The sequence below is a fragment of the Stenella coeruleoalba genome (genome assembly GCF_951394435.1).
Source record: "Stenella coeruleoalba genome assembly, chromosome: 6".
Lineage (NCBI taxonomy): Eukaryota > Metazoa > Chordata > Mammalia > Artiodactyla > Delphinidae > Stenella > Stenella coeruleoalba.
The window spans coordinates 33,110,132-33,137,796 of NC_137151.1; the positions used below are offsets into that span (position 1 = coordinate 33,110,132).

Consider the following 27,665-nt stretch of genomic DNA (forward strand, 5'->3'; position numbering starts at 1 on the left):
GGTGTAAAAGGAAAAAAAAAGAAAGCCCAGAGATAAACCTACACACCTATGGTCAACTAATCTATGACAAAGGAGGCAAGACTATACAATGGAGAAAAGACAGTCTCTTCAATCAGTGGTGCTGGGAGAAATGGACAGCTACATGTAAAAGACTGAAAACAGAACACTCCCTAACACCATACACAAAAATAAATTCAAAATGGATTACAGACCTTAATGTAAGACCGAACAGTATAAAACTCTTAGAGAAAAACAGGAAGAATACTCTGACATAAATCACAGCAACATCTGTTTTGATCCACCTCCTAGAGTAATGCAATAAAAAAGAAAACTAAACAAATGGGACCTAATGAAACATAAAAGCTTTTGCAAAGCAAAGGAAACTACAAACAAGACGAAAAGACAACCCTCAGAACAGGCGAAAATATTTGCAAACGAATCAATGGACAAAGGTTTAATCTCCAATATATATAAACAGCTCATGCAGCTCAATATTAAAAAAACAAACAACCCAATACAAAAACGGGCAGAATATCTAAACAGACATTTCTTCTAAGAAGACATAGAGATGGCCAAGACGCACATGAAAAGCTGCTTACCATCACTAATTATTAGAGAAATGCAAATCAAAACTACAATGAGGTATCACCTCACACCTGTTAGAATGGGCATCATCAGAAAATCTACAACAACAAATGCTGGAGAGGGTGTGGAGAAAAGGAACCCTCTTCCACTATTGGTGGGAATATAAATTGATACAGTCACTATGGAGAACACTATGGAGGTTCCTTAAAAACCTAAACATTGAATTACCATATGATCCAGCAATCCAACTACTGGGCATATATCCAGAGAAATCCATAAATCAAAAAGACACATTTACCACTATGTTCATTGCAGCACTATTTACAATAGCCAGGTAATGGAAGCAACATAAATGCACAGAGACAGACGAATGGATAAAGCTGTGGTACATATATAAAATGGAATATTACTCAGCCATAAAAAGGAATGAAATTGGATCATTTGTAGAGACGTCAACGGATCTAGAGACTGTCATACAGAGTGAAGTAAGAAAGAGAAAAACAAATATTGTATATTACTGCATATATGTAGAACCTAGAAAAATGGTACAGATGAACGAATTTGCAGGGCAGAAATAGGGACACAGATGTAGAGACAAACGTATGGACATCCAAGGGGGAAAGCTGTGGCGGGGTGGTGGTGGGATGAGTTGGGAGATTGGGATTGACATGTATACATTTATATGTATAAAATAGATAACCAATAAGAACCTGTTGTATATAAAAAAATAAAATTTAAAAATTAAAATTAAAAAATAATAAAACAAAAAAAGTTCTTCCCTTCCCATAGATGTCTTTATATGAATTATTTCCATGCTTATATCTATAAATACAAAGAAGAGGAATAAAACCTACCTTGAACCAAAAAAGAAAAAAAGAAAAACAACCCAGAAACCACCAGTGAAACACAGAAAAACCCTATCAGGGCACTTGCTCCAGTGGTAAACAATTCTGAAGTTGGTCAGAGGTGGGGAATCGTCTCCCATGCAGCCAGCAGCGCCCCCGCAAGGAGCGTCCTCATTGCAAAGCTGGGGCACCGTGCCGAGGCATCTGTGAGTAAACGTGAGCTGAGCCCCAGGCCAGTTGCTGCTGAACTATTCCCACCCGTCCCAGGTAAAACACCTGAAATATACACGGACTTGAAAGCCTAGAGAAAGGGCCATGGAGCCACACGAGCGACAGCATGCCAGCCGACTTGGTGCCTGCAGGCCAGCCAAGATGCTCCTGGCCCTGGTCTCTCTTCTGGAAGCTTTCCAATTCCCTGCCTGAGATACCCATCCTGTTCCGGCCCCCACTGCTTTTCTCCTTCCTCACCTCTGCCCGGGGAGAAATTCCAGTGGCAGGTATGGGTGACACATCCTCTTCTTTAGCAGGTGGCAGCCTGGCAACTCCTGCAGAAAGTCCAGCAGAGCCCCACTCACACTGGGCCACCCACAAAGCCGTGGCCTCTCACTCCCTCCCACCAACCCAGCCCCGAGACTGCTGACGGGGCAGAGAATATGGCGTCAGGCACAGCTGCAGGAGCTCTTGCTGCCTGGAGCGGTGTTTATATTGACCTTAACCCAGGCACACCTGGGGAGGGCGGGCCGGTAGAGTCAGGCTGCCCAGGTCAGCCAATCCTCACGCCGCAGAGCCTCACATTGCAGAAACTGGACGTTTCTGAACCGGCCAGGTCCAAGGAACAGGTGTGGGCTCCTGAGAGTCAGGATAGACAAGGGGCTGCAGCTCTGGCTTGTTTTCTAATCATTTTATCTGGCCCATGAGTGGGAGACAATTTCAAGAAGACCCTCTCCTAATGAGAGGAACCCAGGAGTCAGGGAGAGGAGGGCTGATGGGTGGAGACAGAGGCCTGGTGCCCCAGCTGCAGTGGAAGTCTCTTGAAGACCAGGCAGAGTGGGGCCGCACAGAGTGATGACCAGTGTCACAGACCTGTCAGAGCTGCGGTTTGTTAGTTCAAGTCCTGCTCTGAAGTGCTCTGTGTCAGCTCTGAGCAACAGGTGAGCTGGGGTTGCTCTGCAATGAGGGCTATGTGCTCGGTTCCCGTGTGCCCAGCCCTGCCGGAGTACCTGCCCAGGGAAGTTCCATATCCTGGGAGGGGCCTGACCACGAGAGCCCTGTGGGCTGCTGGGGACCTGGTAATGGATGTCAGGACAGTCAGTGAAGCCACCGAGGATATACATCCAGTTGCTCCTAATTCCTACACCCTGCTGGTCATTCTACCAACCACCAGGACATGGTATTCTGTATTAGTCTTCAATGCTGTCTTCTTCTGTATTCCGTTAGTCCCAGAGTCACAAGAAATTTTGGCTTGTGAGTGGCAGGACTCAACATAAAACAAAAACAATACTGTCGGGCCATCCTGCCCCAAGGGTTCAAAAATTCCCACACCATCTTTGGGGAAACGTTAGCTAAAGATCTAAAAGTTCTACCTCTGGAAAAGGGAACCCTCCTTCAATATGCAGATGACATTCTGATTTCCAGCTTTACTAAAGAGGCCTCTGAACTACATAGCCAATAAAGGATAGAAGGTGTCCAAGAGAAAGGCTCAAATATCACAGACTACGGTGACCTGCCTGGGCTTCATTCTCACAGAAGGTCGGAGAAGCCCATCCCTGGAAAGGGAAGAAGCCATTTGCAGCCTTACCCCTTCTAAAACGAGAAGACAGCTTAGGGGTTCCTGGGGAGGCCGGGGTTTGCTGCATCTGGATCCCTAACTACAGTCCACTAGCTGGGCCTCTATATGAAACACTGAAAGGAAAAGATGATGATCCTTTTGTATAGAATCCAGAAGTGGCCTTTCAAGAATGGAAAGAGCAGTCAATTCAGACCCTTGCCCTGGAACTCCCTAATTTAGCTAAACCCTTTGACCTTTACATTCCCGGTGAAAGGTGAATCGCCATTGGAGAATTAGTGCAAAAACTGGGACCACTTGAAATGGAACAACGCAAGAATGCCATCCAGGTAGGATAAACTACGGTCACTAAGGGGCTTGGCCCACTGCCACATCTGGCCAAGATACTGGCGGTATCTAAAAACCTGGAAATCAGCAGCCCAAAAGGCCACCTCCCTCCTAAGGGAAAAGGACCCCACGTGGTGATCCTAACCACCAACCATGCCCTGAAGTTGCAGGGTTCGCTCCATGGGCACACCGACCTTGAGTGAGGAGGCCCTCCAACTCCAACATCCAGAGAGATAACCGGGGGCAACAGGGCACCATGACGACTCGTGTGAACATCACTTGACCTGGAGTTTCTCTCATAAAACAACAAGAGTGTGTCCCAAAAGAGTAGACTACTGCTTGCAGGACTTACTGCACCCAGAGGGGAGCTAATAATCTTGGCGGGGGAACAGTATACCACACTGTCACCATAGAAAAGCCTACAGACACCGTGATGATGGTGGCCAATAAGACCGGCTAGACTCCTGTTTACTTCAAAAGGCTGTTGACTCAGTGGCCATCATGGTCCTTGATCACCACTGACCCTGGACTGTCTGGGAGTTGAGCAGACAGGGCTCTGACACCTGGTGCTGTTTTTACGTTAATTCAGGGGCCTAATTGAAGAAAGCACAGACTACTGGTCAGAGCATCTATGCTGGCAAAAACTGTCAGCCTAAGGTGGCCGAACAAATGTGGGGCAGGGTGAAACCGGCCCCCACAGCGTCTCTGCACATCTCTTTCCTGGACCCTTAAAGGTCATTAGAATCTATAACACTTCCAATGCTGGTGCTCAGGTGGACGAGCAGAGAGGCAGGGGGCCTGGGGACAATCAATGTCACCTGGAGGCTGCTGGGGAGAAGTTCTGACCCTTGTCCCCAGGTATGAGGACTCCCAACTCAGCACTCAGCAGTTACAGAAGAAGCGTCTGCACCCTCAGCACTCCAAGAATGAGGAACGGGACAAAAGGCAGAGGAGGGGTTTGTCCCCAGCAAAGCCCGTTAAAAATCCCTGGGGGATAAAAATAGAATCTGGGCAATAAAGTCAAGTCTAACCTTTTTTATCCTTTGTGCTTTGTCTAATTTCACGTGCTCCTAGGGTCCCGCATGCAGAGGTTCCACACCGGGCACTTCAGACCAGATTTCCTAGTGCAGAATGGCTGGGTCGACACCTCAGCTCCTGGGGCCCAGTGCAGACTCCACGATATAGAGCCTGAGCTGCAGCCAACCCGGCCCTCGAGAGCTCCGCCCCCTCCCTCCCACTGACTCTGACAGGATCTCTACACAGCAGCCCAGCCCACAGCCCACGGGGTAGTGCATGCTCTCACCTCTCCATTCTCTGATCAAAATATAAAGTTTCCTTTGCTTGTGAACCAAACTCAGTCTCGATCTGTTGGCCCCAATGACACTGGGCAGGGGGACACTTGTTGGGGTCCACTCTGGAGGATCAGTAACAGAAATTGAGACTATTGTAACCTCAATGAACAGATGTGTGAGCCAAACTGTAGTTAACATAGAACAGTGTATAAGGCTCGGGTAAAATAAGATGTTTCTAACACTTCCATTTGATATTTCCATCACTTTATTATAAGCAAGTTCAGTGAAAAGGTTTGTCTTATTTGTCAGGTCAATATTAGAGAAATGAAGTGATTTCCTTCCAAGGGTGTACATCTAATAATCTTGGTTAAACCTTCAATCTTGTTTTGAATGCTTTTCCATTGAAAATGCTACCTCTCTTTCAGCTCCCCCATTTCTGAGAAGTATAAAATCTTGTAATTTATTATTACCAAAGGGGAAAGGTGGGAGGAGGGATAAATTAACAGTTTGGGATTAACACATACACACTGCTATGTATAAAATAGATCATCAACAAGGAACTACTGTATAGCACAGGGAATTACACTCAATATTTTGCAATAACCTATAAGGGGAAATAATCTGAAAAAGAATATGTATTTTTATCGACATCATCTATCAACGACAGATAAAATGTAACCTTAGGGAAGCTGATGGTGAGTGCTTCTGACCTGAAGACTTCAATCATCTAAAGTTCAGACTCTGCCTACTTCCCAAGGCCCTTAATGAACATATGTGTAGCCGTAGCTTAAAAATTTCCCAGTTTGTGGTTCGGTGAGACACTGATATGGAAAAATCCCTGGTGTTCTCCTTACATGAAGGGACTCTTCCTACTGCTAAAACATGCCTGTCACACCCAGAGGATGGTATACCGTCTGATCGGGAAGAGTTTGGAAAAGGCATCTCACCTCCTCATCTCCTGGTGCTCGGGTTCACCCTCCAGCGTCTTTTCTAACAATCTCCCCACTTGGGGATGTCAGCACCGTCAACATCCTGTTGCGTACAGTTTGGAATTTGTCCAGAGGATGAAGCGGAAGGATGAGAAACAATGAGAGACAAGTCCTAGGTGTTCGGACAGGCACATGTCACTCTAATTTCCAATCAGGAAGACGTATTGACCAAAGGCTAAGATTACCCACGGAAACAGAATAGGGCTTGAGGAAATCCTGCTGTTTTGTGGCCAGTTCCCAAAAACACAAGTTGAAAAATGGAACTCAGGGGCACTGAAATTCACGAAACTGAAGAGCTGAAAATGTCTATCGTTGAAAAATGTCTTGAGGTAATTCACCGAAAAGGACTTGTAAGCAAGGGAGAATGGCAGGAAAGGGATTTGAACAGGTAGAAAGGACTCGCCATTAAAGCAGAAGGGGCTGAACATCACCAACGATGCAGTTGGCCACAAAGGGCGTATGCGTTTTTTCTGAATATATTCAAGAAAAGGGCATATGCCCTTTTTAGCCAACCAAGCAGGTTGGCACTGGAAATCAATACGACAAAAGGTATCACTTCGCATCAGTCAGAAGAGCCATCCTCATAAAGTGTAAACACCAGAAATGCAGGACAGGGCAAGGAGAAAAGGGAGCCCTGTGAGGCTGATAGTGGAAATGTAAATTGCCAACGGCCACTCTAGAGAAGTGTATTGTGTTTACTAAAGCATCTAAAAAATGAGCTGCAGAGCATAGGGCACTTGCACTCATGGGTGTATTTCTTGGGAAAAACAAAAATCGACAGGACACAGGCACCCCAACGTTTACCGCCTCTCTTTTTAAAAGACTTTGATATAAGCTAAATGTCCCTGGAAGGAAAAAATGGATAAAAGAGATGTGGTACTTATGTAGAGTGGAATATTACTCAGCCTGGAAATCACTGAAATAAAGCCAGTTGCAACAACTTCAAAGGAGTTATGTACAATCATTCTAAGTGACATAAGTCAAAAATAAAAAGACACATATCATAAGATACCACTTAAATGTGAAATCAAAAATGGCTACACATGAAATAAATTTTAAAAGATAAACATAGTCAAATATGTAGAAAACACACATAAGGCTGCTAAAGGGGAAAGGTAGGGAGGGGTGAGGCCTTATCCAGGAGGTTGAAATTAGCAAATATACCGTTCCAAATACCAAACTGATAATCGAAAAGGCCTATACGGTACCTCAAAGAACGGCACTCAGCACACTCAAGTCACTGGAAAAGAATATATATGACTGGTAAGAATCTGAAGAAGAATTTATTGATGTCTCTCTATACATGAATCAAGTGGATGTACAGCAGCAAGAAACAGACCATTGAAAATCAGCTGTAACCAATATAATAATAAATGTTTTAAAAAAGACAGTGAGACAGAAAAATTCTTACAACTTTTGCTCAAGGGCTGTTAATCAACATGGATTGAACACATATAGATGCACAGCAGGATGAGACATAAGGCTGGAAACTGATCACGCTAAGAGAATTAGTGAGGTTGGGTGAGGAAATGCAGACCCTTAAAGTAATACTGCCTGGTACCCATTGCATGGGTCCCAAATCTGCAGATTCAAGGGAACTGCCTACAGGTAAAACATGCATGGAAAACCCAGAGGACTGTACACCATGTGAACGGGGAAGGTGTCTAAAATGCACCTCATTTTTCATCTCCTGGTGTTCAGGTTCGCCATTCCAGCCACTTTACTAAAATTCTCCCAACTAGGAGAATCAGTGCCTTTAACCTCCTGTTTCGCACAGTTTGCAATTTGTGCAGAGGATGAACAGGAAGAGGGGGAAACTATGAGACACCAGCTGTGGGTGTTTCGACAGGCACATGTCAGTCAAACTTCCCATTGGGAAGAAGAATTAACCAAAGGCTCAACCTGCCGGCCCGAAAACAGAATAGGGCCTGAAGCAAGCCTGCGGTTTTGCGGCCAGCTCACAGAAAAAGCGAGTTGAAAAATGGAGCTCATGGGCAGCGCAATTCACAAACCTGCAGAGTTATAAATGACACCTAACAACCAAAACTATATTGAGGTAAGGCAATGAAGAGGCTCTGAATGCAAGGCAGAATTTCAGGAAACAGATTTCAAGAAGTAGATTGTTCTAGCTATTAAAGCACATGAAAAGCGACAGAACTTCGACAATGATGCAGTTGGCCAAAAAGGGCATATGCTTTTTTTCCCAAATATATTCAGGAAAAAACGCATATGCCCTTTTTGGCCAACCAAGCAAGCGGGCAATGCAAATCCGCACAACAAAGAAGTCTCACTTACCACCAGTCAAAAGGGCCATCCGAAAAAAGTGTAAAAACCAGAAATGCAGGACAGGCCATAGAGAACAGGGAGCCTTATTATGGGGATGTGCGTGGTGTAAATTACCGAGAGCCACTCTGGAAAAGTGGATGGTGTTTCCAGAAACATTTAAAAAACAGAGCGACAGAGCATAACGCACTTCCACTCATGGGCGAATATCTTGGGAAGACTAAAAACCAACAAGACAAAGGCAACCCAAAGTTTAGGGCTGCTGTGTCTACAAGAACCTCGATTTTGGTTGACCTTAAATATCCCAGGAAAGAAAACAATGGATAAAGAAGTTGTTGTACTTATGCACAACGGAATATCACTCAGCCATGAAATCAATGTCATAAGGCCAGCAGCAGCATAATGAGTGGATTTACGTCCGATGATTCTAAGTGAAATAAGTCACACAGAAAAAGAAAGTTATCATAAGATATCACTTTTAGAAGGAATGTAAACATCACTACACATGAACTAAATTACAAAACAAAGCAGAGACACATTTAGAAAACACACTTATGCCTGCTGAAGCGGAAAGGTGAGGTGGGGGTGATGCATAAAACCAGAGTTTGAAATTACCACAGATAGCATTCCATAAACCAAATATGTAATAGAAAAGACCTGCTCCTTGCTCAATGAACTGGACTCAACACCTCCTATTCACTGCAGAGGAATATATCTGACTAGTAAGAATCTTAAAACCTATGTATTGATATGGCTCCGTAAGGGAAACAAGTGTGTGTAGAGCAGCATAAACACAGCAGTGATAATCAGCTAAACTCCATTATAAAAAGAAATTTCAAAAACAAAGACAGCGAAAGAGAAAGAAATTCTTACAAAATTCGTTCAGGGGCTATGATTCACCCAGGATTGACCATATCTAAAACCACAGCTGGATGATACCTAAGGCTGGACAGTAGGGGCTGAGAGGATTGTGAGGTTGGGTGAGCAAATGCAGACCATTTAAAGTAATACTGCGTGTTACCTATTCCACGGATCCCAACTCTCCAGGTTTAAGGGAATCTTCCTACAGCTAAAACATGCATGGGGAACCCAGAGTATGGTCCACCGTGTGATGGGAAAATGTTTCTAAAACACACCTCAATTTTGCTGTCCTGGTGCTCGGGTAAGCCATTCCAACCACTTTACTAACAATCTCCCCTTTGGAGAGTCAGCACCTTTACCTCCTGTTTCCCACACTCTGCAATTAGTGCGGAAGATGAACCGGATGAGGGGGAACCAAAGAGACAATAGTTGTAGGTGTTTGGACGGGCACACGTCACTCTAATTTCCCATAAGGAAGAAGAATTAACCAAAGCCTCAAACTGCCGCCCGGGAACCAGAATAAGGCCTGAAGCAATACTGCGGCTTTGCGGCCAGCTCACAAAAAAGCAAGTTGAAAAATGGAGCTCAGGGGCACTGCATTTCACAAACCTGCAGAGTTATAAAGAATAACTATCGTCGAAAAATATATTGAGGTAAGGCAAAGAAGGGGATTTGAAACCAAGGCAGAATTCCAGGAAACAGGTTTGAAGACGTAGATTGGAGTCTCCTTTAAAGCACATGAAAAGCGGCAGAACTTCGACAATGATGCAGTTGGCCAAAAAGGGCATATGCGTTTTTTCCTGCATACATTCAGGAAAAAACCGCATATGCCCTTTCCTGCCAACCCAGCAAGTGGGCAATGCAAAACTGCACAACAAAGAAGTCTCTCTTCCCACCGGTCCAAAGGGCCAACCGAAAAAAGTGTAAAAACCAGAAAGGCAGGACAGGCCATGGAGAACAGGGAGACTTGTTACACTGATGGGTGGGATGTAAATTGCCAACAGCGACTCTGGAGAAGTGTTCGGTGTTTCCTGAAACATGTAAAAACCACAGCTACAGAGCATAGGGCACTTCCACTATGCGCATATATCATGGGAAAACTAAAAATGAAAAAGACACAGCCACCCCAATGTTTAGGGCTGCTCTGTTTACAAAATCGTCGACTTCGGTACACCTTAAATATCCCAGAAAAGAGAAAAATGGATAAAGAAGTTTCAGTACTTACGTACAATGGAATATCACTCAGCCATGAAATCAATGTCATCAGGCCAGTAGCAGCATAATGAGTGGATTTAGGTGATGATCCTAAGTGAAAGAAGTAACAGAAAAAGAAACTTATCATAAGATATCACTTATAGAGGGAATGTAAACATGGCTACACATGAGCTGAATTACAAAACAGAACAGAATCACACATTTAGAAAATGCACTTATGCCTGCTTCAGGGGAAAGGTGAGGTGGGGTGCTGCATAAAACCAGAGATTGAAATTAACACAAGTACCATTCCATAAACCAAATATGTAATAGACAAGACCTACACTTTGCTCAATGAACTGGACTCAACACCCACTATGCACCGCAGAGGAGTATAACTGACTAGTAAGTATCTTAAAATCTATGTATTGATATGTCTCCATAAAGGAATCAAGTGTGTGTAGAGCAGAATAAACACTGCAGTGAAAATCAGCTAAACCCCATTATAAAAATAAATTTCAAAAAACAAAAAAAAATACAAAGAGAGTCAAAGAGAGAGAATTTCTTACAAAATTCGTTCAGGGGCTGTGGTGCACCCTGAATTGACCTTATGTACACCCACAGCTGGATGAGACATAAGGCTGGACACTTGGGGCTGAGAGCATTGGTGAGGTTGGGTGAGCAAATGCAGACCCTTTAAAAAATACTGCGTGCTACCCATTCAATGAGTCCCAACTGTCCAGGTGTAAGGGAATCTTCCTACAGCTAAAACATGCATGGGGAACCCAGAGGATGGTACACCGTGTGATCACGAAAGGTTTCTAAAATGCACTTCAGTTTTACTCTCCTGGTGCTCGGGTTCGCCATTCCAGCCACTTTACTAACAATCTTCCCATTGGAGAGTCAGCGCCTTTAACCTCCTGTTTCGCACAGTCTGCAATTAGTGCGGAGGATGAACGGGATGAGGGGAAACCAATGAGAGAATAGCTGTAGGTGTTTGGACAGGCACATGTCACTGTAGTTTCCCATCAGGAGGAAGAATTAACCAAAGGCTCAGCGTGCCGCCCCAGAACCCGAATAGGGCCTGCGGTTTTGCGGCCAGCTCACAAGAAAGCGAGTTGAAGAAAGGAGCTCAGGGGCACTGTAATTCACAAACCTGCAGAGTTGAAAAAGACAACTTTCGTCGCAATATATATTGAGGTAAGGCAAAGAAGAGGATTTGAAACCAAGGCAGAATTGCAGGAAACAGGTTTCAACAGGTACATTGGAGTCTCCTTTAAAGCACCTGAAAAGCAGCAGAACCTCGACAATGATGTACTTGGCCAAAAAGGGCGCATGCGTTTTTTCCTGAATATATTCAGGAAAAAACGCATGCGCCCTTTTTGGCCAACAAAGCAAGCGGGCAATGCAAATCCGCACAACAAAGAAGTCTCTCTTCCCACCGGTCCAAAGGGCCAACCGAAAAAAGTGTAAAAACCAGAAAGGCAGGACAGGCCATGGAGAACAGGGAGCCTTGTTACCCTGATGGGAGGGATGTAAATTGCCAACAGCCACTCTGGAGAAGTGTATGGTGTTTCCTGAGACACCTAAAACAGAGCAACAGAGCATAGGGCACATCGACTGATGGGCATATATCTTGGGAAATCTAAAAATCCACAAGACACAGCCACCACAAAGTTTAGGGCTGCTGTGTTTACAAAAACCTCCACTTTGGGACACCTTAATATCCCAGGAAAGAGAAAAATGGATAAAGAAGTTGTGGTACTTATGTACAATGGAATATCACTCAGCCATAAAATTAATGTCATAAGGCCAGTAGCAGCATAATGAGTGGATTTAGGTACGATGATTCTAAGTGAAATAATTCACACAGAAAAAGAAACTTATCCTAAGATATCGCTAATAGAGGGAATGTAAAAATGGCTACACATGAGCTGAATTACAAAACAGAACAGGGTCTCACATTTAGAAAACACACTTATGCCTGCTGAAGAGGAAATGTGAGGTGGGGTGATGCATAAAACCAGAGTTTGAAATTAGCACAGATACTGTTCCATAAACCAAATATGTAATAGACAAGACCTCCTCTTTGCTCAATGAACTGGACTCAACACCCCGTATGCACTGCAGAGGAATATATTTGACAAATAAGAATCTTAAAATCTATGTATTGATATGTCTCCATAAGGGAATCAAGTGTGTGTAGAGTGGCATAAACACAGCAGTGAAAATCAGCTAAACCCCATTATAAAAATAAATTTAAAAAAAAAAAAAACAAAGACAGCGAAAGAGAGAGAAATTCTTACAAAATTCATTCAGCGGCTTTGATGCACCCTGGAATGACCATGTCTATACCCACAGCTGGATGAGACATAAGGTTGGACACTTGGGGCTGAGAGGATTCGTGAGGTTGGGTGAGCAAATGCAGACCCTTTAAAGCAATACTGTGTGCTACCCATTCCATGGGTCCCAACTCTCCAGGTTTAAGGGAATCTTCCTACATCTAACACATGCATGGGAAACCCAGAGGATGGTACACAATGTGATCGGGAACGGTTTCTAAAATGCACCTCATTTTTCCTCTCCTGATGCTCGGGTTTGCCATTCCAGCCGCTTTACTAACAATCTCACCATTTGAAGAGTCAGTGCCTTTACCCTCCTGTTCTCACAGTCTGAAAATAGTGCGGAGTTTGAACGGGATGAGGGGGAACAAATGAGAGAATAGCTGTAGGTGTTTGGACGGGCACATGTCACTCTAAATTCCGATCAGGAAGAATAATTAAACAAAGGCTCAGCCTCCTGCCCCAGAACTAGAATACGGCCTGAAACAATCTGGCGGTTTTGCAGCCAGCTCACAAAAACGCGAGTTGAAAAATGGAGCTCAGGGGCACTGCAATTCACAAACCTGCAGAGTTATAAAGGACAACTATCGTCGAAAAATATATTCAGGTAAGGCAAAGAAGAGGATTTGAAATCAAGGCAGAATTGCAGGAAACAGCTTTCAAGAGGTAGATTGGAGTCTCCTTTAAAGAACATAAAAAGCGGCAGGACTTCGACAGTGATGCAGTTGGCCAAAAAGGGCGTATGCATTTTTTCCTGAATATATTCAGGAAAAAATGCATACGAACTTTTTGGCCAAACAAGCAAGCGGGCAATGCAAATCCGCACTACAGCAAAGTCTCACTTCCCACAGGTCCAAAGGGCCATCTGAAAACAGTGTAAAAACCAGAGAAGCAGGACAAGACATAGAGAACAGGCAGCCTTGTTACCCTGATGGGCAGGATGTTAGTTGCCAACAGCCACTCTAGAGAAGTGTATGGTGTTTCCTGAAACATCTATAAAACAGAGAAACAGAGCATAGGGCACTTACACTCATGCACATATATCTTGGGAAAACTTAAAAGCAACAAGACACAGCCACCCCAAAGTTTAGGGGTGCTCTGTTTGCAAAAACCTTGACTTCAGTACACCTTAATATCCCAGAAAAGAGAAAAATGGATAAAGACGTTGTGGTACTTATGTACAATGGAATATCACTCAGCCATGAAATCAATGTCATAAGGCCAGTAGCAGCATAATGAGTGGATTTAGGTCCGATGATTCCAAGTGAAATAATTCACACAGAAAAAGAAACTTATCATAACATATCACTTATGGAGGGAATGTAAACATCTCTACACATGAACTGAATTACAAAACAGAACAGAGTCTCACATTCAGAAAGCACACTTATGCCTGTTTAAGTGGAAAGGTGAGGTGCGCTGATGCATAACACAAGAGTTTGAAATTAGCACAGATACCGTTCCATAAAACAAATATTTAATAGATAAGACCTACTCCTTGCTCAATGAACTGGACTCAACACGCCCTACTCACCACAGAAGAAGATATATGACTAGTAAGAATCTTAAAACCTATATATTGATATCTGTCTGTAAGTGAATCATGGGTGTGTAAAGCTGCATAAACACAGCAGTGAAATCAGTTAAACCGCATTATAAGAATAAATTTCAAACACAAAACAGAAAGATAGTGAAAGAGAGAGAAAGCCTTACAAAATTCGTTCAGGGGCTGTGATGCATCGTGGATTGACCACATCTACACACACAGCTGGATGAGACATAAGGCTGGACACTCTTGGGGCTGAGAGGATTGGTGAGGTTGGGTGAGCAAATACAGACCCTTTAAAGAAATACTGCATGCTAGCCATTCCATGGGTCCCAACTCTCCAGGTTCAAGGGAAAATTCCTACAACTACAACATGCATGGAAACCCAGAGGATGGTACACCGTGTGATCGGGAAAGGTTTCTACAACGCACCTCATTTTTCATCTCCTGGTGCTCGGGTTTGCCATTCCAACCATTTTACTAAAAATTTCCCCACTTGGAGAGTCAGCGCCTTTAATCTCCTGTTTCGCACAGTCTGCAATTAGTGTGCTGGATGAACGGGAAGAGGGGGAACCAATGACAGACCAGCTGTAGGTGTTTCGACCGGCACATGTCAGTCTAAGTTCCCATCAGGAAGAAGAATTAAACAAAGGTTCAACCTTCCCTCCGGAACCAGCATAGGGCCTGAAGCAATCCTGCGGTTTTGCAGCCATCTTCCAAAAAGGCGATTTGAAAAATGGAGCTCAGGGGCACTGCAATTCACAAACCTGCAGGGTTATAAATGACAACTATCATCCAAAAATATATTGAGGTAAGGCAACGAAGAGGATTTGAAAGCAAAGCAGAATTGCAGGAAACAGTTTTCAAGAGGTAGATTGGACTGTCCTTTAAATCACATGAAAAGCGGCAGAATGTCAACAATGATGCAGTTGGCCTAAAAGGGAGTATACGTATTTTCCTGAATATATTCAGGAAAAAAGGCATATGCCCCCTTTTTGGCCAACCAAACAAGCGGGCACTGCACATCAGCACAAAAACTAAGTCTCACTTTGCATGGTTCAAAAGGCCATCCTGAAAAAATGTAAAAACCAGAAATGCAGGACAGGCCATGGAGAAAAGGAAGCCTTGTTACACTGATGGGTGGTATGTAAATTGCCAAGGGCCACTCTGGCATAGTGTATGGTGTTTCCTAAAACATCTAAAGAAACAGAGCTACAGAGCATAGGGCACTTCCACTCATGGGTGTATATCTTTAGAAAATCAAAAATCGACAGGACTTAGGCACCCCAAAGTTTAGAGCTGCTTTGTTTATAAGAACCTTGACTTCGGTACACCTTATATATCCCAGGAAAGAGAAAAATGGATAAAGAGTTTGTGGTACTTATGTAAAATGGAATACCCCTCAGCCATGAAGCCATAAGGCTAGTAGCAGCATAATGAGTGGATTTAGGTACGATGATTCTAAGTGAAATAAGTCACACAGAAAAAGAAACTTATCATGAGATATCACTTATAGAGAGAATGTAAACATGGCTACACATGAACTGAATTACAAAACAGAACACAGTCACACATTTAGAAAACACACTTATGCCTGCTTAAGGGGAAAGGTGAGGTGGGGTGATGCATAAAAGTAGAGTTTGAAATTAGCACAGATATCAGTCCATAAACCAAATACGTAATAGTGAAGACTATTGCTCTATGAACTGGACTCAACACACCCTATTCACCGCCGAGGAATATATCTGACTATTAAAAATCTTAAAAAGTATTTATTGATATCTCTCTGTACGTGAATCAAGTGGGTGTAACGCGGCATAAACACAGCAGTGGAAATCAGCTAAATTCCATCATAAAAATAAATATATTCAGGAAAAACGCATACGCTCTTTTTGGCCATGCAAACAAGCGCCAAATGCAAATCAGCACTACAAAGAAGTCTCACTTCACGTTCGTCAAAAGTGCCATCCTGGAAAAGTTTAAAACCAGAAATGCAGCACAGGCCATGGAGAAAAGGGAGCCTTATTAAGTTGATGGGGAGGATGTAAATAGCCAAGGCCATTCTGGAGAAGTGTATGGTGTTTCCAAAACATCTAAAATGCAGAACTACAGAGCATACAGCACTTCCACTCTTGGGCGTATATCTTGGGAAAACCAAAAATCGACAGGACACAGGGACTGCTACATTTAGTGTTACTCTGTTTAGAAATGACTTGGGTACAACTTACATGTCCTTGGAAGTAAAAAATTGATAAAGAAGATGTGGTACTTATGTACAATGGGATATTACTGAGCAATTAAATCAGTGAAATAAGGCCAGTTGCGGCAACTCGTGGAGTCTGAGGTAGGATCATTCTATGTGACATAAGTCAGACATAAAAAGAGACTTATCATAAGGTATCACTTATAGATGGTATCTAAAAATGGCTACACATGAACTCAATTACAAAACAGAAACAGAGTCACACATTTAGAAAACACACTTATGGCTGCTAAAGGAGAATGGTGGGGTGATGCATAAACGAGGAGGTTGGAATTAGCATAGATACAGTTCCATAAACAAAATAGGTAATCGACAGGACCTACTGTATATCTCAAAGAGTTGGACTCAGCACAATGTTGTCACCGGAAAAGGATATATAAGACTGGTAAGAATCTGTAAAAGAATTTATTGATGTCTCTCTTTAAGTGAATCAAGTGGATAGATGTAGAGCAGGAAGAAACAGAGTACTGAAAATCAGCTATACCCCATTATAAAATTAAATAACAAGAACAACAACAAGAAAAAGACAGTGAGATAGAAATTCTTACAAAATTTGTTCAAGGGCTGTGATGCAACCTGGACTGAACACATCTAGACACACAGCTGGATGGGACGTAAGGCTCTACACTCGTGGGTCTCAGAGGCTTGGTGAGGATGGGACAGTAAATGCAGCACTTTTAGAGTAATACTGCCTGTTCCCCATTCCATGGGTCCCATATCTCCAGGTGCAGGGGACCCTTCCTACAGCTAAAACATGAATGGGACATCCAGAGGATGGTACACCATCTGTTCGGGAAGAATTTGGGAAAGTCACCTCATCTCCACATCTTCTGGTATTCGGGGTCCCCAGCTCCTTTCCTTAGAGTCTCCCCACTTTGGGAAGGCAGCACACTCAACAGCCAGTTTTGCACAGCTTGGAATTTTCCGTGTGAAGAATGGGAATGGGGGGATGGAATGAGACACAAGCCCTAGATGTTTGGACTGGCATATGCCACTCTAGTTTCCTAATCTGGAAGAAGAATTTCCCTATCCTTCAGGTGCCCCAGTAATCGGAATGGGTCTTAGAAATCCTGCCCCCTTGTGGCTGCTTCCCTAAACTACAAGTTGAAAACTGGTGCTCAGGGCACTGCAATTCACAAACATGCAGGGTTGTGACTGACACCTCTAATGGAGTCATTTCTTGAGCCAAGTATTCGTAAAGGCCTTGTAAGCAAGGCAGAATTGCAGGAAACGGATTTCAAGAGGTAGTTTGCACTCGCCATTAAAGCACATGCAAAGCTGCTGAACATCGCCAATGATGCAGTTTGCCAAAAAGGCTGTATGCGTTATTCCTTAATATATTCAGGAAAAACCCTTACTCCATTTTTGGCCAACAAAACAGGTGGGCAATGTAAATTAGTACTACAACGAGGTGTCACTTCGCACCAGTCAGAATGGCCAAGCTCACAAAGTGTAAAACCTGAAATGCAGGACAGGGCGTCGAGAAAAGGGAACCCTGACAAGCTGATGGTGGGAATGTAAATTGCTAACAGCCACTCTGGAGAAGTGGGGGGTGATTCCTTAAAAGTCTCAAAAACAGAGCTTCAGAGCATATGGCCCTTCCACTCCTGGGCCTGTATCTTGGAAAAAACGTAAATTGACAGGACCCAGGCACTCCAAAATTTATGCAGCCCTGTTTACAAGAGCCTCTACTTGGAAGCTACCTAAACGTCCTTGGAAGGAAGACTGGATGAAGAAATTATGGTAGATATGTACAATGGAATATTACTCAGCCATGAAATGAATGAAACAAGGCCATTTGCAGCCACTCGGAAGGACCTAGATACATTCATACTAAGTGTCATAAATCAGACAATGATAAATATCATATGATATTACTTATCGGTGGAATCTAACAATTGATACAAAGGTACTATCTTACAACACAGAAACAGAGTCCCAGACTTAGAACACAAACTTATGGTTACCAAACTGGAAAGCTGTGTTGGAGGCATAAATCATGAGGTTGGAGTTGGTATATACATATTTACAGAGAGAAAACTTGTAATCAACACGGACCTGCTGTAGAGCACTTGGAACTCTTCTCAACACCCTTTAGTAACCTCAATGGGAAAATAATTCCAGAAAGAATATATAGTCATCTCTGTATAAATGAATCATGTTGGTGCATATCAAAAACGAACACAACATGGTAAATCAACTATACTCCATTATAAATTTAAAATTGAATTATAGAAAAGAAAAATGATCACTAAATTCGTTTAGTCTCAGTTAACATGCTAGTGTCACATCCCTGGACACAGACCCAATTTGGTACCAAGGCTGGACTGTTGTGGGCCTGAGGACCTCGGGAGGATATGCCAGCTAATTCGACCCCTTGAACATGTAGTACCTGGTCCCCTCTGCATGGGATCACAATCTCCAGATCTAAGTGTGTCCTCATACTACTAAATCAACCCTCTGACACCCAAAGGATGGTGAACTCTCTGGGCTGGATGACATTTTGAAAATCACCTGTTCTCAACATACCCTGGTGTTTGGGTTCTGACCTCCCGACTCCTTCGTTAGGGTCATCCCACTCTACAAGACAGCACCCTCAACAGGTGATTTTGCAGGGGTTTATACTTGTTCGGGGGATGAAGGGTAAGGGGGAAGAATGAATGGGACAGAAGCCCTTACATGTTTGGTCAGGCACATTCCACTCTAATTTAAAACCAAGGAACAGGACTTTCCCTACATCTAAGGTTGTGTCAGTAACCAGAGGGGGACAGTAGAAATCCTGCCGCCTTCTGTTTCCCATAACAACAATTCTAAAACTGGACCTTATAGGCACTTCATATTCACAATGCCTGGGGAGCTGTAAATGACAACAGCCCTCAAGAAATACCTTGGGGTAGGTAATCGAAATAGACTTCAAAACAAGGCAACCTTTCAATAACTCTTTTTCAAGGGGTAAATTTTACTCACACTGTTCAAAAAAAAAAAAGCACATATGAAGATGCTCACCATTGCTTTATGTTAGACAAATGCAAATCAGATGTACAAAGAAATATCACCTGGAACCACTCAGAATAGCCATCCTCACAATGTCTAGAAACAAGAAATGCTTCAGAGGGTGTGGAAAAAAGAGAAACCTACTACTTATTATTATTATTTTTAATCTGCGTTGGGTCTTCGTTGCTGCGTGCGGCTTTTCTATAGTTGCAGCAAGTGGGGGCTACTCATTGTTGTGGTACGCAGCCTTCTGTTTGCGGTGGCTTCTCTTGTTGTGGAGCACAGGCTCTAGGCTCACAGGCTTCTGTAGTTGTGGCACGTGAGCTCAGTAGTTGTGGCTCGTGGGCTCTAGAGTGCAGACTCAGTAGTTGTGGCACACAGGCTTAGCTGCTCTGCAGCATGTGGGATCTTCCTGGGACAGGGCTCGAACCTGTGTCCCCTGCACTGGCAGGCGGATTCTTAACCACTGCACCACCAATACTACGTTACTGGGGGCAATGCTAATTGGTAACAGCCACTATGGTGCACAAAATGGAGGTTACCAGATTAAGGGGAGGTGGGAGGGATAAACTGGAAATTGGGATTGACATATACACACCACTATATATAAAAGAGATAACAAATAAGGGCCTACTGTATAGCACAGGGAACTCTACTCAGTACTCTGTAATGACCTGTATGGGAAAGGAATCCAAAAAGGATTCGATATGTGTATAACTGCTTCACTCTGCTGTGCAGCAGAAAGTAACACAACATCGTAAATCAACTATACTCCAAAAAAATTGAAATTGAAATGAAGTGAAATGAAATAAAATAAAATAAAATAGAGCTACCAGATGATCCAGCAAGTTCACTCCTGTGTGCACATCTGGAGGAAAGCATAAATCGAAGAGACACATCTTCCCCAATGTTCACTGCAACACTCTTTACAACAGCGAAGACATGGAAGCAACCAAAATGTCCATCAACATATGAATATAGGTGAAGAATATGTGATACATATATATAATGGAATATGACTCAGCCATAAAATAGAAGAAAATAATGCCAGTTGCAGTAACATGGATGGACCTAGAGATGACTGTACTAAGTGAAGTAAGTCAGACACAGTAAGACAAATATTGTATGATATCACTTCTAGGTGGAACTTAAAAATTGATACAAATGAACTAACTTACAAAACAGAGGCAGACTCACAGACTTGGAAAACAAACTTATGGTTACCAAAGGGGAAAGGTGGGGGGCAGGGATAAATCAGGAACTTGGGGGAAACATACGAATACTACTATATATAACATAGATAAGCAACAAGGACCTACTGTATAGCACAGGGAACTCTACTCAATATTCTGGGAATACCTTTATCAGAAAAGAATCTGAAAAAGAATGAATATATGCATATGTGTAACTGAACCACTTGCTGTGCAGTTGAAATGAACACAACACTGTAAATCAACTATACTCCAAGAAAATTTAAATTACAAAATAAAGAAAATCGCCTATATTTCAAAAGAAAAAAAGAATTCCCATATATTTTTATGGCTTGATAGCTTACTTTTTTAGTGCTCAATATTATCCTATTCCCAGAATATATTAATACTATATCATTTCATTCACCTATAGGAGGACACCTTAGTTTCATTCACATTTTGCCAATATTGAATTAGGTGCTATAAATATCCATATGCAGGTTTTCGTCTGGAAGTATGTTTTAAACTACTTCCAGTAAATATCCATGAGAACACCTGCCGGATTGTACAGTAAGGGAATGTTCAGTATTATAGCAAGTGTCAATCAGACTACCAAAGTAGCTGTATTATTTTTCATTTCCACCAATAACAAATGACATTTCTATTGTTCCACATCCCCTACAGAATTTGTTCTTGTCATTGTTCACATTTTAGCCATTCTAATGGCTAAAATCGTATGCAATTGTATTGTTAATTTGCTTTTTCATGGCAGCATGTAATCTGAATTATTCTTCTGTATACTTATATGCATAGTGTCTATTTTCTTTGGTGAGGTGTCTAAGTATATTTGCCCACATTTTATTTAGGCTGCTTTCATTTTTTTATACCCAATCTGTATTTGTTTTATTTATTTTCATGCCTTATTGCATTAGCAAGGACTTGGAGTAAAATATGGAAAAGGAGTGATGAAAGGGGACATCCTTGCTTTTACCTGAACTTAGTGGAAAAGCTTCATGTTTTTGACCATTAATCATGATGTAAGATAAAAGCTTCCTGTAGATCTTTGTTAACAACTTGAGAACGCTGCAGTTTATTTCTTTAACTGAGAGTTTTTATGAAGAATGGGTGTTACATTTTTTCAAAGGTCTTCTGAATCTATTGATATGCTAATGATTGTCTTTAGGGTGTTGATATGATGGATATAATTATTTGATTTTAGAATGTTGAACCAGCCTTGCATACCTGTGATTATTCCCTCTCATTCATGATATAAAATTCTCTCAAAATATTGTTGGATTCGATTTGTTAATATTTTGTTGAGGATTTTCACACTGATGTTCCTGAGAGATATTGGTCAGATTTCTTTACTATTCATATGTTCCTCTAAGTTTGGATGTTGTGGATTTAGTGTCAGACATTCATTTGGGGGAGATTCTCAGTCATTTTAAAAAAAATATTTTCTGTTCTTTGTTATCTTTATTTTCCTCCTGCTATACCCATTATGTATAGGTCACAGCATTTTCATTGTTCCACAATTATTGATTACTCTGTTCTGTTGATTTCTTTCCTGCCCTTTCTCTTTTCTTTTGAGATTTAAAGGTTTCTCTTGATATGTCTTCAAGCTCACAGATGTTTCTCCTCAGCCAGCTCTTTGACTGCTAAAACAAAATACGAGAGACTTGGTATTTTATAAACAACAGAATATTTTTGTTTTCTCATAATTGGTGAGGCTGAAAAGTTCAAGAACAAGTTACCAGGGGCGTCGCTGGTGGCGCAGTGGTTAAGAATCTGCCCACCAATAAAGCGGACGTGGGTTTGAGCCCTGGTCCTGGAATATCCCACATGCTATGGAACAACTAAGCCCGTGCACCACAAATACTGAGCCTGTACTCTAGAGACCACAGGCCACAACTACTGAACCCGTGTGTCACTACTACTGAAACCCACTTGCCTAGAGCCCGTGTTCCGCAACAAAAGAAGCCACCCAATGAGAAGCCCGCACACTGCAACAAAGACCCAACACAGCCAAAAAATTAATTAATTAATTAATTAATTTAATAAAAAGAACAAGTTGCCAGCTGACTTAGTGTCTGGTGAGGGACCAATATCTGGTTCATAATGTGGGTCTTCTCGCTTGGCAATGAAATCATGTGATGGGCATGAAATCTGTGTGCTACATTTATTAGGACACTAATCCCATGTTTGAGGTGTCTGGCCTCATGACCTACTCACCTCCCAAAAGCCCCACCTCCTAATACCATCAACATGGCAGCTGGGTTTCAAAATTTTAAAATTAGAGGTACAAAATGTTTACACCATAACAGGGACCACAGAGTTAACTGATTTTTCCTTTCATGTTAAAGGTTTGGACATTTATATTTATTATATACTCCCATAACCCTTGTTGTTTTTTTTAAGATTCTTTTCCTGTATATGCCAGTACACACCATTTAGTAGAATTCCCTGTGCTATAAAGCAGGTCCTTATCAATACTTACCTATTTTATATATACTAGTGTGTATAGGTCAGTTCCAATCTCCCAATTTATCCCTTCCCCACTTATCCCCTGGTAACCATAAGTTTGTTTTCTATATTCATGACTCTATTTCTGTTGTGTAAATTAGTTCATTTGTACCTTTTTTTCTTTTTTAGATTCCTCATATAAGCAATATCAAATGATATCTGTCTTTCTGTGTCTGACTTGCTTCACTCAGTATAACAATCTCTAGGTCCATCCATGTTGCTACAAAACCTTTAATTGTTACGGATAACTCTCAATTTTTTCCAGTATCATCAGCAATTCTTTCTGGCAGACATGTGATAGCACTTTTTAAACAGGGATATTGAGACCAAGGCTCCTGACCTGCAAACAAACAAAACATCATTTATATAGTGAAAACTTCGCACGTCAAAGGATGAAAGCACTTGGTCTAAATCCCTTTGCACCCACTGCTGACAGAAGGCAGAGGAGTTTGACTCACTCATCTTCCTTACGTGCACTTCGTCCTAATGGGGTATTCCATCTAAAACTTGTAAGAAGCGGGAATGCATCATGGAACACACCAATCTCTACTCCAGATTCTGAAGCAGCAAAAAAACAAAAACAAAAACATGATGAATCCATCCAAAGGGTTCTGTCCACATTGTTACAATAGTTTCCCTGGCACTGTGAACCCTTTTCAAACCTTATCACTTGAGCCTACTTTCATTTATTTCAGCAAAAATAATGCTAATCTGCAGTCACACGCTCCATTAATATTACACTATCCCTTGTGCAAGTATGTAGGGATTCGAGGAGTTATGGGAGGCTATCATGAGAGGTTGCCTAGAGTAATTAGGACATTTCATTTAATGTTGGCTCTACTCCCTAAGATGTCTGCTGTCCTCTTCTTTTTGTAGCTACTAGCATTGAGAAACTGACCAAGATAAGGCCCTTCTCTTTTACTGCCCATGAATGCAGCTGTAATTAACCCCACAGACCTTGGTGCTTCCATAATCCCCTGAACCTACTGACCCTCCATGCATGGCATGATGTAGATAAGGATGGTGATGTGTATACTTGTATAGAGCATGCTATAAAGTTTTCGAGTCTTCCCTTCCTCATAATTCCAAAGAATAGATTTCTTTGGATTTCTGCTTAATGCTGCTGGAGTTGGTACATAAGTTGAGGGAGGTATCAGGGCACACCAAAAGAGAGGGTATCTGCACAGAAAATACACCTCTCTCAATTGATCTGCATTCACATATAGGACAATGAAGGGTCCTTTCTACCATCTTAGCCAATACTTGAGAACTAGAAAATGTCCAGATTTTTCCAGGGATTATTTTCATATTCCCCAATCAGGCATGTGAAGGAATCTTACCTATTGTGTTTAATGAAGTCATATCTCTGATGGCAACCCATCATCAACAAAACTGGAAAGAAATTTGAAGGATCTTAGATTTACCATATTTGAAATTCCAATATTTTAGCCTGACACGTTTTTGGATTTTAGAAAAAAATATTTTAAATGAGACAAAAAATCATTTTTATGACACAGAAAGACAGCAACAGTTTTATATTGTTATCTGTTCCACTTGCACACAAAAGTCTCATGGGGTTATGTAAAGCAGTCCTGTTGGGTGCTGTGCTTGGTGCAAGTACGGATTAAAGCTTAGGAATCTTAAGCTACAGTCACCTGAAACTTTTAAAGTAGGATGCAAGCAATCCTCTCCAACATTTGAGCAGAGCAAGGCACTGTCTTTATTTTATTTGTCAGGTAATTAATCTGTCTTTTGCCCCAAGGAGAGAAACAACTGGCATCTTCCATCAATGTGTTGTACAAAAATCTTTGAACACCGAGTGCAAGCAGAGGCTGATACAAGATGTGAAAAATAAAATGAGAGACCCTTGTGGCATTTTCTCCTAACTTATTGCAATCTCCCATTTAAAATGTGGGAATAATCAATCTTCTGAGGAAAAAGGCCCAAGGAAGGTTTTTGCTTCTGTGGAATAATGGTATTGCTAAAGATTTTAGGAGGTAAGACGAATTAGTGAGAATGACCATGAGAAATCAGAGAAAAGTCAGCCCCATGGATGAAGTGATGTTTACCTCTGTGAATCAATGAGAAGTAGGAGCAAATGAAAAGAAAGCTAAATACAACATTTTCTGAATAAATGTAACTTTTCAGCTGTCATAGAAAAATTAATACTCACTATGATACAACATATTTAGCTTAGAAAGTTAAATTTAAAGATTAATAATTAGATTTATTGAAGAAACAAAAACATATTTGTGGTTTCGAATAAATAATGTGTTCTGCTACAGATAAGAAGACTACATAAATAAACAGAAGACTAAATAAATAAATAATTAGGAAAATAACAAATTAGATGTTATTAACATTAAAAACTGACACTCATCTAAAGAAAGAGAAGGAGAGACAGAAAGAGAGAAGAACTCATAGCAAGCATATATTAAAAACTCCTAAATAAGAAGACTTCGGATGTTAAATAAAAAAGAAGTCTTCAATAAGAAGATAAGGTAATAGCAAATATGGGGAAAATATACCAAAAAATATTTCACAAAAGAGAGTACAGAATGTTAAGTAAACATATCAAAAGATGCTTGGCTTCTTAGTAGTCAATTAAATGCAAAAAAGTGATACATTTAATTATCACTTACCAACCAGAAAGTTCAAATGAAAATGACAGGTATTATCAGGTTTGACAAGAATGTGTATAATCCTTGAATCTCATTCACTGCTGCTGAGGATGAAAAATCATACAAATGAGTGAAGTAAGTCAGAAAGAGAAAGACAAATACCATATGCTAACACATACATATGGAATTTAAGAAAAAAAAACTGTCATGAAGAACCTAGGGGTAAGACAGGAATAAAGACACAGACCTACTAGAGAATGGACTTGACGATATGGGGAGGGGAAAGGGTAAGCTGTGACAAAGCGAGAGAGAGGCATGGACATATATACACTACCAAACGTAAAATAGGTAGCTAGTGGGAAGCAGCCACATAGCACAGGGAGATCAGCTCGGTGCTTTGTGACCACCTAGAGGGGTGGGATAGGGAGGGTGGGAGGGAGGGAGACACAAGAGGGAAGAGATATGGGAACATATGTATATGTATAACTGATTCACTTTGTTATAAAGCAGAAACTAACACACCATTGTGAAGCAATTATACTCCAATAAAGATGTAAAAAAAAACCAAAAAAGAAAAAGAAAAATCATACACATGTTTTGAAAATATTTAGAAATATCTAAAAAGATTAACACATGAAAGCTATGACTCAAAAATTTTACTACTACATGTATACTGAACAATAATTTATACACACACCACCAAAGCTCAAGTTCTAGAATTTTTATACCCGTGCTATTCTCAATAGGCACAAACTGAAAAACACTCATATTGTAATACACATTGGAATAAATTAATTAATAGTTAAATATTTACACTATGGAATCCTATGCAACAGTGGCAATGCATGATCACAACAACAGGAAACCATATAGGCATATTCACAAACAACATAAAATAAAAAGCCCAATCCAAAAGTGATTTTACTGTGCCATAACATTTATATAAACTACAAAATACAGGTAACATGATATTTTTGTTTGATACAAGAACAATATTCAACCTTAAGGGGAGTCACTAGAGTGGGACCAGGGGGCCTCTGAGTATCTGGCAATTTTCTGTGTCTTTATCTAGAAGCTATGTATACAGTGTATTCAGATTCTGAATTTTCTGAAATTTGTCATTTCCTTACAAACCAGGCATGCTTTTAGCTGTATTTTATATATAACGAAAAGTAAAAACGGTTTACTAGGGAAGGTAATTATATTAGCACTTTAATATCTATGCTTTTCAAGGTGGAACTGAAAGGTATTAAATACTTGACATTGTGATTACTTCTTAAAAGGTGAAAATTTGAGATTAATAAATAACACATACCTCTTCATATATAATCCTCAAACAGGAGGGGTAGAAAGGAGTATTACTATTTTTAATTAATACAGAATTGTTAAGATAGAAAATAATGAAAACAGACTAGGTTTAAAAAAGAGCACACTGGACTTCCCTGGTGGCACAGTGGGTAAGAATTTGCCTGCCAATGCAGGGGACAGGGGTTCAATCCCTGGTCTGGGAAGATCCCACCTGCCGCAGAGCAACTAAGCCCGTGTGCCACAACTACTGAGCCTGTGCTCCAGAGCCAGCAAGCAACAACTATTGAGCCTGCATGACACAACTACTGAAGCCCATGCACCTAGAGCCCATACTCCACAACAAGAGAAACGACCGCAAGGAGAAGCCCGTGCACCACAACGATGAGTAACCCCTGCTTGAAACAACTAGAGAAACCTTGCACAGCAACGAAGACCAATGCAATGAAAATAAATAAAATTAAATCTTTTGACTTCTGAGATGACTCACTCACGTGGCTGTAGGTAAGAGGCCTCAGTTCCTTGCCACATGGATCTCTCCTTAGGACTGCTTGAGTGTCCTCATGACATGGCAGCTGGCTTACCCCAGGATGAGTGATCTAGCAGAAACCAAAGCAGAAACTTCAATGTCTTTCATAACTTTGGAAGCTGCACTCTGTCATTTCGGCAATTTCTTATTAGTTAAACAGTCAGCCCTTTTCAAGTGTGAGGAGCCACAC

At 41.5% G+C, this 27,665-nt stretch overlaps 1 protein-coding gene across 3 annotated transcripts in view; it reads right to left on the reverse strand.

Annotated features, from left to right (window-relative positions):
- Nucleotides 1–1,829: 1,829 nt before the first annotated feature.
- Nucleotides 1,830–27,665, reverse strand: part of LOC307188207 (uncharacterized protein) — a 56,972-nt gene continuing 31,136 nt past the window's right edge. The window contains exons 1-6 of one of the 3 annotated variants that reach the window (XR_013828828.1): nucleotides 25,663–25,845; nucleotides 24,361–24,412; nucleotides 23,479–23,578; nucleotides 10,194–10,273; nucleotides 4,847–4,957; nucleotides 1,830–1,975 (exon numbers count right to left, since the gene is read on the reverse strand). Coding sequence is in view for 1 of the 3 variants with exons in the window: in XM_079925004.1 (XP_079781130.1) it covers nucleotides 1,951–1,975; nucleotides 4,847–4,957; nucleotides 10,198–10,273 (212 nt within the window). In the remaining 2 variants the exon portion in view is untranslated. Of the gene's footprint in view, nucleotides 1,976–4,846; nucleotides 4,958–10,193; nucleotides 10,274–23,478; nucleotides 23,579–24,360; nucleotides 24,413–25,662; nucleotides 25,846–27,440; nucleotides 27,546–27,665 lie in introns of those variants that run through there. The other 2 variants (XR_013828827.1, XM_079925004.1) reach the window with 2 other exon arrangements.